This window comes from Galeopterus variegatus, unplaced genomic scaffold (genome assembly GCF_000696425.1).
Source record: "Galeopterus variegatus unplaced genomic scaffold, G_variegatus-3.0.2 Scaffold1458, whole genome shotgun sequence".
NCBI lineage: Eukaryota > Metazoa > Chordata > Mammalia > Dermoptera > Cynocephalidae > Galeopterus > Galeopterus variegatus.
The window spans coordinates 272,470-285,218 of record NW_007727569.1 but is presented as its reverse complement, the minus strand read 5'-3'; the positions used below and the strand labels follow the sequence as shown (position 1 = coordinate 285,218).

Here is a 12,749-nt window from a genome sequence, read left to right as displayed (position 1 = left end):
CGGCGCCCCCCCCCCCCGGGCCGGCCCCCCGCCACACTTCCCAAGCGGCGCACCTATCCAGTGCGCCACCGGGCCGGCCCCCAGCTGGTTATTTCTGATTAAAAATTTATGTTAAGAAATATTTTACATATACCTTAAGAGGATGATCTTCTGCCTACATTTCTTCCAGAACAGTCTCCATGGCTTTAGATGAATATTGTAATCTCTTGAGTTGAAAAGTTTAACTAGCTTCTAGGTCTCTCTTTTTTTTTTTTTTCCTTTTTGTCTTTTTTCGTGTCCGGCAACGGATCGCAACCCTCAGTGTCGCGCCCGTACCGGACCGGGACCGGCAACGGGATCGCAACCCTTGGTGCTGCGCCCGCACCTCTCTCAGCCAGTGAGCAGCCGGTCTGTATGTGGGATCGGAACCCTTGGTGGGAGCGCCACCGCGCTCCCATGCGGTGCACTGTAGCAGTAGTGCGCCACCGGGCTGGCCCCTAGGTCTCTTTTTGATTGACTTAACTTCACTTATAAGAGGAAGGTTGCTGTGTTGCAACCAGCTGTTTAATTGTGAAGTCGCCTTAAGATGTTGAATTTAGTAAAATTTGTGAAACAGCTGACATAACAAATTTTGCTAGTAAATGCCACCTTTTGTAAGGCCTATGAATGGTATATGTATGTTTTGAAGCTGTTTATAATAAAATTATAATCATCATCCTAACAGCTATTGAAAACATGCCAGATATTATGCTTAAGTGCTTCATAGTCATTATCTGATTTAATCCTCAGAATAACTCTGTGAGGTAGGTGTTATATATTATTCCTTTTTTTTTTTTTTTTTTTACTGAATAGGAAAACTTAGGATTAGAGAAGGTAAGTAGCATGCCCAAGGTCATGCAGCTAGTAAGTGGTAGAGACCAGATAGAAACATGAGTTTGCTTGATTCTAGGGTCTCTTTACCATAAATACTGGCTATCTTCTTTTTCTGTGTCTTCTGAATAATGATTGACAGCTACATGAAAGAATTTTGGCCAGAATTTTACTAGCTATAGAAATGGTGGCTCATAATGATGATTATGGTCAGTTTTGTTACCTTTATTCCAGATAGTTGTGATGGTGGCATGTTTTAACATTTCTCCCCCCAAGCCTTTATAGATGAAGAATGAGTTGTTACAAGTATCTAAACAACACTTCAGTCTTAGCTTATTAAAAAATAAACAGGAATTCTCTGTCAGGTTTGTTTTGTTTCCTAAAACTGTTCTTGACTATACAGTGTTGACCACTACAAAAAGCAAGGTGAGGATCTCACACTGTACCTGGCCAGACACTTATTGCTGTATAAACTTCATCTTTAATGTTAGAAGTTGAAATAATCTCCTTTTTGTAGTTTCTTTATGATATGGCCATTCATGCTTTCCAAGTGACTGTGAAAGTTAGTGTATACTCCACAGATACCGGTTTGCCCAGACCAGGATACTGTTCTTAGCATTCTGCTAATGAATCCAGGTTCCTTAGAACTTCATATTCCTTTTTTTTTTTTTTTTTTTTAAAGATGACCGGTAAGGGGATCTTAACCCTTGACTCGGTGCTGTCAGCACCAAGCTCACCCAGTGAGCTAACCGGCCATCCCTATATGGGATCCAAACATGTGGCCTTGGCGCTATCAGCACCACACTCTCCCGAGTGAGCCACGGGCCGGCCCCAGAACTTCATATTCCTGATCAAGCTTATGGAAGTAACCTACTTCCTCGAGGGATGTAAATCTCCAAGGAGGTATAGTTAATAGTATGATTATTATGTAAGTAATAGCCTGAGAACTTCCAAGTGTTACCTAAGTATTTCTTGCTTCAAGTAGCTTTTTAATTTTGGTATTATTCTTATTGAATCCTGGTGGCATTGATAAAATTCACTGAGCACTTAAGTAATAGATGACTTCAGAGGGATTAAATCATTTAGGCTAGTTATTATAAATTTTGCTCTTTGTTTCATCAGAACTATTGAAACTTTATGACTTCTTGCAGGAACACTTAGCCAGCTAGCTTGATAGGACAGCAGTATGTAATATCAACAGGTACTTACTCCATGCTTTCTGTGTATCTGGAATTGTGGATGAAACAACAAAACAAACACCCTGTCCCTTCTCTAAAAGCATTTAAAATTCCTTTGAGAAGATAAAAATTGAGGTGCAATAGTTGAAGCAAGCTGTTAACATCACAAAAAGAGAGACAACCAGATATTGTATGCCTCCTAATAAATTATCGCAACACTATTTATGAAATAGTCCTGTTTAAAAATTTCACCTGGATCCCCTGTGCTCTGTTCTAACCGTGTTGTCTGGCGGGACACACAGCAATCTCCCTCTCCATTTAGGAGGGCCATCCTAATAATAGGGCTAGCTCTTAAAGACACAAGAGGACAATTTAAGATTAAAAAAAAAAATGGCACCTGAATCTTCTAGATCTAATAACCCTCAGTTTATAGGAAATACAGTGGAAGAGGAACATGTTAAATGACATCACAGGTGTATAACCAGCAAAATCTAAACCATGGGAAAACCTACAGAACAAATGATCCAGTTTTCCACCAATAAACTGCAAAGTAAAAAAAGAGCGGAAAGGGGAACTTAAATTGATTAAAAGAGACTTCAGAGACATCAGACAATTGCAAAGTGTAGACTGTTTTCTAGTCCTCATCCAAACAAATGGGGGTTGGGGGAGCCTTATAAGGGTAATTTGAATATTGACTAGTTATTTATGACATTGAGGATTGTCAAGATTTTTTTTAGGGTCGGCCCCGTGGCTCACTCCAGACAGTGCCGTGCTGGTAGCGCCAAGGCTGCAGGTTCAGATACTATGTAGGGATGGCTGGTGCACTCACTGGCTGAGTGTGGTGAGGACCACACCGTGCCGAGAGTTGCGATCCCCTTACTGGTCAAAAAAAAAAATTTTTTTTTTAGGTGGGATAATGGTTTTCTGTTTTTGACTATGAGAAACCTTTATATTTTAGAGACACACGCTTTTAAATATTCACATGTTGAAATATGAGACGGTCCCTGTCTTAACGATGGTTCCACTTAGGATTTCCTTACCATGGTACGAAAGCAACATGCATTCAGTAGAAACAGTACTCAGAATACCCATATAACCATTCTGTTTTTCACTCTCAGCACAGTATCCAATAAATTGCACGAGCTATTCAGTACTTTATTATAAAATAGGCTTTCTGTTAGATGATTTTGCCAAACTGTAGGCTAATGTAAGTTTTCTGAGCATGTTTAAGGTAAGCTAGCTAAGCTTTGATGTTCAGTAGATTAGCTGTATTAAATATTTTCAACGTATGTTTGGTTTATCGGGATGTAACCCCATCGTAGATCAAGGAGCATCTGCATATGATATCTGGGATTTTTCTCAAAATAATTTGGGAGGTGAGTGGGAAGGTGGGTAAGGGTATAGATGAAAGAAGAGTGGCCATCAGGAGAAATAAATTCAAGAGACCTATTGTATATATGGTGATTATAGTTAATAACAGTGTATTGTATGTACTTGAAAATTGCTAAGAGGGTAGATTAAATGTTCTCATCACCAAAAAAAATAAGTATGTAATGTATTGGGTATGTTAATTAGCTCAATTTAGCCATTCCACAATGTATACATATATCAGAACATCTTGTTGTATACCAAATATATGTATAATCTTTGTCTTTTAAAAAGTAGCCATGAGTTAATATTGATTAAGCTAGGTGATGCTTATTATAAGCTACATGGGTGACCTTGTGCAAGTTAACTTAATTTGGCCAAGCTCCATTTTCCTCATGTGTAAAATGAGGGATATGTTACCTTACAGACTTATTGTGAGAAAAGATAAAATAATAATGCAAATAATATATATCTAGCACAGTACCTGTTACATAGTAAATGCTTAAAAAAAATGAAAGCCTTGTTATTACACAACTGAATACCACTGTTTGACCCTTGGCATATATAGCAAACTTTCCTTGAAAGATGAAACATAAAGTTAATATTAAAAACTAGTATATTAGCATATTCATTGAGTGCAAATCATGGTGCAGTGGAAAAGATCATGATTTAACACATCAGGATTCAAACCTGACTTTGGCCATTAACCGAATACTATGAGCTTCAGTCCCTTCATTTGTAAAATGGCGGTCATTATACAAGAGTACTTCAAAAAGTGGAAAAAAGTGTTGAAAGATAATGCAAATCTTTCCATGAACCTTTTGAAGTACCCTGCATACTTTGTAGGGTAGTAAGAATTGGGAATAATGTTTTACTGTACATGAGACAGTATTATAAATCATTTAGTGTGGTGCCTGGGTCATTAAATGGTTATTATTATTCTGTGCTTTCAATCATACTCAATATATAATCACCCAAGCATATAACCGTCAACCTAAATAAATAGCCCAATCCATGGAGGTTAAACAGTATCTCTGCCTAATTCTTCTTTGCTGATAATTCCTTCCTTTTTTCTCCTTCTTCTCCTCCCATTAGTTGATTTATGAAGACTGTATGGATCTGATTGCAAAGCTGCCTTGTGTTGCAGCAAAGATCTACCGGAATCTCTACCGAGAGGGCAGCAGTATTGGAGCCATTGACTCTAAGCTGGACTGGTCCCACAATTTCACCAACATGTTAGGCTATGCTGATGCTCAGTTCACTGAGCTCATGCGCTTATACCTCACCATTCACAGGTGAGCTAGACCTAGCAACCATAGCCACAACGTGCCTGGATTGATGGGAAATTTTTTAAAAAGCTCTTGTTATGGGCCGGCCTGTGGCTCACTCAGGAGAGTGCAGTGCTGATAACACCAAGGCCACGGGTTCGGATCCTATATAGAGATGGCCGGTTTGCTCACTGGCTGAGCGTGGTGCTGACAACACCAAGTCAAGGGTTAAGATCCCCTTACCGGTCATCTTTTTAAAAAAAATAAAAAAGGGGCCGGCTGGTGGCGCACTGCTACAGTGCGCCGCTTGGGAAGCGCGGCAGCGCTCCCGCCAAGGGTTCGGATCCCACATACAGATCGGCCGCTCACTGGCTGAGCGAGGTGCGGGGGCAACACCGAGGGTTGCGATCCCGTTGCCGGTCCCGGTCTGGTACGGGCGCGACACTGAGGGTTGCGATCCGTTGCCAGTCACGAAAAAAGACAAAAAAGGAAAAGAAAAATAAAAATAAAAAAAATAAAAAATAAAAAGCTCTTGTTATGTTCTCATCTTTTGGGAACAAATGGTAGGCAGAAAGGAATGGAAACATGTCATAAGGGATGATACAGGGAAGAAAGAGGTCTAATATGGAAGGTCAAGAGCCCTAGGAAAATTACCACAACCATGCTAAGACAAGATGGTGCTTCTAGCTGGGTGGGAAAAGGTACTGACTCACATTTGGTGATCCTTCAGCTTTCCAGGAGCTCCCTCTTCTGGCCACTGCTATTAAACCGGGGTGGGAGTAGGGGATCTGGGCATACAGGCATCATCAACCAGTAACCTCTCCAGCTCTGTGGATTAGTGAACAAATGCTGGTAATGAGCTTAGGATATCTTTTACAAGAGCTTAGGTATTACTGACTGGCTATAGGCTGGTATGAGCCCATAACTAGGCTAGTATGTGACAGGTAACAGCAAGGTCTGTGTTTCCATAATTTGCCCTTTCTCTCCTTGGCTCTCCCTTCTTAACTTTCTCACAGTGACCATGAGGGTGGCAACGTCAGTGCCCATACCAGCCACTTGGTGGGCAGTGCCCTTTCAGACCCTTACCTATCCTTTGCAGCAGCCATGAATGGGCTAGCAGGGCCTCTACATGGACTGGCAAATCAGGTAAGACTATTTTTTTTCTTTTCCTGCTCCATGTTTTTCTTACTCTCATGCCCTGTTCTAATCTTGGTATTCCCTCCTGGTATATATGTTAACATTCCTTTATTCCCCTAAACCTTATCCATAGGAAGTGCTTGTTTGGCTAACACAACTACAAAAGGAAGTTGGCAAAGATGTGTCAGATGAGAAGTTACGAGACTACATCTGGAACACACTCAACTCAGGACGGGTAAGCAGAGATGCTTAGCAACTAGGAAAGAAGCCAAGACCCAAGTTCTGTAATTTGGAAAAATTAAGAAAAGAATGAGAGAGGTTCCTAAATTAAAGGAAATTTTTTCCCCCGTTTTTTTACCATGAAGAATTTGGTAAAGAATTTCTACTTGAGAATACAAACTATCTTTTTTCCTTGCTTTTTACAGGTTGTCCCAGGCTATGGCCATGCAGTACTAAGGAAGACTGATCCACGATATACCTGTCAGCGAGAGTTTGCTCTGAAACACCTGCCTAATGACCCCATGTTTAAGCTAGTTGCTCAACTGTACAAGATTGTACCCAATATCCTCTTAGAGCAGGGCAAGGCCAAGAATCCTTGGCCCAATGTAGATGCTCACAGTGGGGTGCTGCTCCAGGTGAGTCCTCCCTTCCCTGTTTTCCCTCTAATTTATACCAAACCCTGCTGTTCTCTGCTATGCACAAAATCAGCTCCCTTATCAGAGCAAGGGCTAATCCCTGTTCCCTCACATAGTCTTTTGATAAAGTTGGCTATAGCAGGAGTTGGAGGTAGGGGTTGGAGTTATTCTCTTTGCAGAATCCCAATTGCTTGGGCCAGCCCGGTGGCGCACTGCTACAGTGCGCTGCTTGGGAGCGCGGCGGCGCTCCCGCCGAGGGTTCGGATCCCACATACAGACCGGTTCCCGCTCACTGGCTGAGCGAAGTGCGGGCGCGACACCGAGGGTTGCGATCCCGTTGCCGGACACGAAAAAAGACAAAAAGGAAAAAAAAAAAAAAGAATCCCAATTGCTATACTTTTCCCAGTATCATTTCTCTTTAAGTCGTACTGGGCTAAGTCCCTGGAGAAAAAGGGAAATGGTGCCTCTAAGGTTTATATCACCTTGTACTTGCACAGGCCACTGCCTCTAGTCCTTTAACAAAGACTTTTCCTCTTCCTTACAGTACTATGGCATGACGGAGATGAATTACTACACAGTCCTGTTTGGGGTGTCACGGGCACTAGGTGTACTCGCACAGCTCATCTGGAGTCGAGCCTTAGGCTTCCCTCTAGAGAGGCCCAAGTCCATGAGCACGGATGGTCTGATGAAGTTTGTGGATTCTAAGTCAGGGTAAAACTGAAGACTGGGGGAAACAATACCAGAAAGTGAGGAAGCTTAAAAAATGTATACTTTTGTTTTGTTTCAGGGGGCCTTTAAAGATTTAATATTAAATTGTATCTGAGGCACTGATAATACATTTGAGGTTAAAATATAAATTAAGACTTCGAAAGATGAAAATATAAACTAAGACCCCTTCTTCCCTAACCAGCTCCCTTCTCCTGCCTGGTATGAGTTGCCCATCAACTGTAGGATGACCAGGACTAATGCATGTGGTTTGGGTTAGGTTTGGCCCCCCCACCGTCTCTAGAGTGAGAATCTGGCTCCTCTTTCCCTGGGTCAAAGGTGGTTGCAGAGAATCTGCAGTCACTTTGGAGCTTTTGCTCCTACTCTGCCCAGCCCTCAATATGCCAGCAAACCAGGACTCTGCCCCTTCTGTTTCCATAGGAATCATGTTGGATTGTCAGCACTAGGGCCCTCTCCCATACACATGAACATCTCCTAGCAAAACCAGTTGGTTAGCTGGACATGCTTTGGCAATTGTGGGGGAGGGGTATGGCTGGCCAGTACAGGGAGGCGATTTTTTTTAAATGCTGCCAAGTGACCATAAAGGCATGACATTTGTTATGACTGGCACCCAGTGTTTGATTTTATTTCTCTTTTTAAAGTTATCCCATTAAAATTAAGGTCTGGGAGTGTTCTGTTTCCCACTACTTTAATACTCACCTCCTTCCAGACCTTCTATACCTGCTGCTCCTCAATCTGAGGATGCTCTGGACCTTCCCGTCCCAGTTCCAACAGAGCCCTCTTTTAGCAGGTCTGTCTGAACTGTGGTGTTTCCCAGTCATTTGGCTTTATCAGTGCTTAATGTGAACTAAGCTTTTTATTTCCATAGAACACAAGCCATTACCCTCTGACCTCCCCACCCCTTTTTAATATTCTGTGGGGCCTAAAACAGGAACTCAGGAATGACCAGCATGGTATCTTCATGGTCTGGACCCAGGGGTACCTCTCTTTGAACAGGGAAATAATTCAAGATTATTGAACACAGTCTCCTTTGAATATCAGGTCCTGGGGCTGAGGGCATTAAAAATAGTAAGCCTCCCTCCTTATCCCCTGCCACAAGAAAATGTACCCTTATTTAACATCCATTTTCTGCCCCTTCCCCAAGAGCTCACAGTATGGTGATTGTTTTAGAAGCCCTATTTGGGGCTGGCTGGTTAGCTCAGTTGGTTAAAGCGTGGTATTTTAATACCAAGGTTAAGGGTTCGGATCTCCATACCAGCCAGCCCAAAAAAAAAAAAAAAAAAAAATAGAAGCCCCATTTGCACAGTTTCTTTGATGACTCAGAATGCTCTACTGCCTTTTCTTTGAGAAAGGATTGAGATACACTCCTGCTGCACCCCCTGCCTGTGTTTGTGTGGCTCCCTAGTCTCCAGAACCAGCTGTTGAGATGGACACATTGTTAAACCCTTGGTCATGATGCAGACTTCAGGTTGTTCTGTATAAAATGAAAAATAAATGTTTTTATTAACAATGCTTGACTCTGCTATTAAATAAGGTGAATAATTAATCTTTATTATGAGGTAAGAAGCTGGCTAGCAAGATCCTGAGCTTAGTGAGTTATAAGTTATCCTGTGCATCCCTGTATCTTTAGGCAGGTTTAGCATTCTTTTACCCTGATCAGAGGAAAGGCTCCTTGTGAGATTTCCAAAGGAGATTTCTGTCTTTCCTCAAGGTTAGAAAGCCCTTGACCTTTAACTCTCACCCTTTTTAATTTTGTTGTAAAGTGGAACACTCAAGAACCATAGCTGAGACCTCATAACTGCTTATGTGGCTAATCTAAGAACTGGTCTAGCCCACTGGATGAAAGAAACAAACTGTACCAAGGACAAATGGGCTAAGACTATTAGCTCAGGACCTGAGCCACTAGAGGGCTCTGGTACTTCGTGGAGTGCCCACTCTGCAGCTTTACTTATGGAGGCCCCCAGAATAACAATAGGTGGTCCTGAAGGCATTAGACATATGGGGGTCTGAGACCAGATGATTCTGTCCTGAGACTCCTGCTGCAACTGACCTTCTGAAATGTTCTATAAATACGCAAGGGGGTGGGTACTGGGTCCTGGCTTGTAGAATGTGCTACTATAGTTAGCAGGGACACTATGTCCGAGAGGCCTTCTTACACCTTCACTCTCCTAGGGAAGGAAGCCATGACTTTCTTCTACTCTGCTATATCTATATTATTCCCCCAACAATACAAAAAAGCCAAATTCACACTGTCACAATTTATTGAAATTTTATAAAAACTCAGGCCAAGTGGAAGGATAAGGTACAACCCAAGAGCACAAAGACAACTTTGTTCAGTGCTTTTTTTCTCTTCGGCCCTGTGACACGGTAAGAAAGCCCCCTGCTCTCTACTATCCAGGCAGCATGGAAATATTCTTAAAGTGAGGCTATATGGATTTCAAGCTGAGGGTAGGTTGCCTTTTCTCCTGAGGACTCTGAGGCAGGGCAAACATGATCACCCAGTACCTCTATGCCAGAGGAAAAGCTCAACTTATTCAATTCTTAGAAAAGTTGCTATTTTCCCCTGGTCAGACACTGAGGTGCTCTGACAGGGCCCAGATACAACCACACAGTCCTGATTCTAGTTCAGTATGAAAAGGCTGCAGGCATATGGGGCTTTTAGGATGAGCCTGACCCTTTCCACGTTTTCATAACCCCTGCTCCCCTCCCCCCAGCATTTCCAGCCAATGTAGAGCCCAATTTCCAGGGAATTCAAAGAACAGTATTATGAACTCAGACTCCTCTCAAATTGGAGCAAGCGCCAAACCAAATAAATAAGAGAACTGGATGGGGAGGGGAGTAGAGGAGAGGCTAGGGAACAATCCTTTCCCTCAAGTCTGGTGCACTTCATGCAACATCAGTTCACGGGGGATGGCTGTTTCTGGACCAAACTTGGTGGCTGCCCGGCGCTCGAAGGCAGCAACATTCTGTTTGACAACCTCATCAAAAAACATGGTAGCCAGCTGGGAGTGCAGCAGAGAACGAAATTCAAAGGAAATCTGGGAATGAGTAAGAGACAGTCAGAAACTCTTCACTGTACCAGCCAGCCGCCAAAGAAAAAACTCAAGACAATGTTGGATAGTCCCTGACCAAATGTAAGGATACTATTCCTTAGTGCCTTTTCTTCTCCCCATCCAGTTGCTTAGATCCCCTCAAGAGCCGTACCTTAGGATTGCGCACAGCGTACAACTTTGATACAAACTCAGACCTGTGGAAACTCATTGACTTGCAAACGCTAGGTGCTAGTTATATTTAAAGAATAATCCTATCACAGTACCTCAGCTCTGTCCCCACACCCAGTCCTAGACCTATGCTACACAGCTACTGGACTCACCGAAAAGTCCACAGTGCAGGTTCGGGGGTAGGTAGGAATACCAGGGCTGAATCGCCAAATAGTCTCTAAGTGGTTGAAGAGCTTGCCATCAGTGCAAACAGCCTAGAATAGGATAATCAGGTAGTTAAGTAATATTACTAAGTATAGGAGGCAATATACAAAGGAATTGAAAGCCATTTTCCTTCTAATATTTTATTAGGGGTATATTTGAAACATGGAAATAAAGTCATTACAAGGAAGGCCAAAATAGCCCTCACATGTGAAAATGCTAAGGAACACGGAAAAAACTTCTTGGACAGTCCCTCCCAGAGAGGCCTCACCTTGACCATGTGAGGTTTGACCATGGAAACCGCAGAGGTATAACGTTCCATGACAGGTGGAAAGCCAACCTCCAACTGGGCTTTCAGGTGACCCTTACGGCTGGACACCACCAAAGACTTCTTACACCAGGGCACAAACTCCCGATACTCCTGGACGTTGGCCACCACCTCATACATCTCCTGCATTGAGTACCTAGGGGAAGGGGAATCAGAGAGGCCAAGGAACTGCCAGCTGGGTCAGGTTCTTCCTTGCCATAAGCCCCCACTTCATACCTTTGCCCACAAACCATGCACCTTCAAGAACTAGAAATCCCAAACAAGCCTGGATGAATAACTTCCCAAAAGCAAATATATGCCAGTCCCCATGATGTTAATGTTACCTTATGTTTTGCTGTTTACAGAATGCTTTAGCATTCATTATTTATTTTGATCCTAAGAGGAAACATCTAGGGAGAACAGAGAGGCTGTCAGTTTTACTGGTGATCACACAAGGATCAGATCCCAGCTCCACAACTTTCTAACAGTATGGCTCTAGGCAAATTTCTTGTGCCTCCATTTTCTCATCTATAAATTGGAGGTAATAATTGTACCTGATTCATAGGTTGTTCTGAAAATTAAATGAGAAAATTTATGTAAAACACCTAAACAACCTAGCTGGTAGCACACAGCAAGCACTCAGAAAGTTGACTATTATACTTGTGTTCAGAATATAAAGTCAGGTTGGGGCCGGCCCGTGGCTCACTCGGGAGAGTGCGGTGCTGATAACACCAAGGCCCCGGGTTCGGATCCCATATAGGGATGGCCGGTTCGCTCATTGGGTGAGCGTGGTGCTGACAACACCGAGTCAACGGTTAAGATCCCCTTACCGGTCATCTTTTAAAATAAATAAATAAATAAAGTCAGGTTGGTATAGTCCAATTCTAGTCTCACTTTACTAAATGCACATGCAAAGCAACCAAGAAGAAGGGGGAAATTAAAGTTGGGAGGCTGACGGGAGACGCTAAAGGATCAATAATATAGCTGGGGAGAGAGGGATGGCCAGGGATGAATCTTGTCCACTAATGGTGCCCTTCCATTCTAGCCTGAACATAGTTACTTGTTTCAAGAGAAAGGGGAGGTGGAGAGACGCATGGCAGAGGAGGATGCTCACCCCATGATCCTGCGCTCAGAGTAAGCCTTTCGCTTGTTGGTGAAAGGGGCAGCAAAGCCCATGAAGGAACGGCAGGGAGATAAGCCAGACTCAGCCGCCAAGACCTGCGCAGCCCGGGGCAAAAGGAGGCTGTAGGAGATCAGAAACCTAAGGCCAAAAGGAAAGGAGTGGCAATGTCACAATTCTTTCTATTCTAAAATAATTTCCGAGTGAAAGGGAAAAGGGATGCATCCCAGAGTAAGGTCGTCCAGACAAACTTTTCCCCCAGCACCTGCTGCAGCCCGCTAGGCTCCCTGGCCAGGCAGTCACGAGTGCTAAAGGTCGAGGGCGGCTGAGGACAGGGCCAGGGGTGGGGGTGGGAAAAAGCGGGGTGCGTGCGAAACTCCAGTTGTCTTTGGCTACGCTACTGCCGAAAGCTAAGACTCTTAGGAAGCATCACTGCCTCGGGGCCCCGCCGGGCCTGTTATTGCCAGGGCGCCCGCGTGGGCCAAGAAGTGGTTGGGTACCCACCCTGTTTCCCCTCGCGTATAACTTGCAAAAGCATCTCCAAAGCTCTACATTGGCACTCAGGGCACGACCGCTGCCGACCCCCACAGTGCCTGCATCCCACAGTTGCAACCCTCCACGAAGGAACTTCGGGGTCCCAGGGAACCCCCTTCCTTCGCTCGCGGACTCCCGCGCCTCCCTCTCACCTCATTGGTCGCGGCGGTCGCGGAGGGCTCCGGGGCGGGGCCGGGCGCGCGCC

At 43.8% G+C, this 12,749-nt stretch overlaps 2 protein-coding genes across 2 annotated transcripts in view; one reads left to right on the top strand and one right to left on the bottom strand.

The window, feature by feature from the left end:
- Positions 1-8,672, top strand: part of CS (citrate synthase) — a 23,965-nt gene extending 15,293 nt beyond the window's left edge. The window contains exons 7-11 of the mRNA XM_008577187.1: positions 4,491-4,690; positions 5,680-5,809; positions 5,934-6,035; positions 6,226-6,435; positions 6,980-8,672. Of these exons, the coding sequence (XP_008575409.1) occupies positions 4,491-4,690; positions 5,680-5,809; positions 5,934-6,035; positions 6,226-6,435; positions 6,980-7,150 (813 nt within the window). The 3' untranslated portion in view covers positions 7,151-8,672. The remainder of the gene's footprint in view (positions 1-4,490; positions 4,691-5,679; positions 5,810-5,933; positions 6,036-6,225; positions 6,436-6,979) is intronic.
- A 732-nt stretch (positions 8,673-9,404) lies between these two features.
- On the bottom strand, positions 9,405-12,749 carry COQ10A (coenzyme Q10 homolog A (S. cerevisiae); the record flags this gene model as incomplete). The annotated part of the gene is made up of 5 exons (XM_008577202.1): positions 9,405-10,199; positions 10,535-10,636; positions 10,855-11,047; positions 12,005-12,151; positions 12,697-12,749. Coding segments are annotated over 5 exons (663 nt in total), but the record flags the coding sequence as incomplete, so codon positions are not given.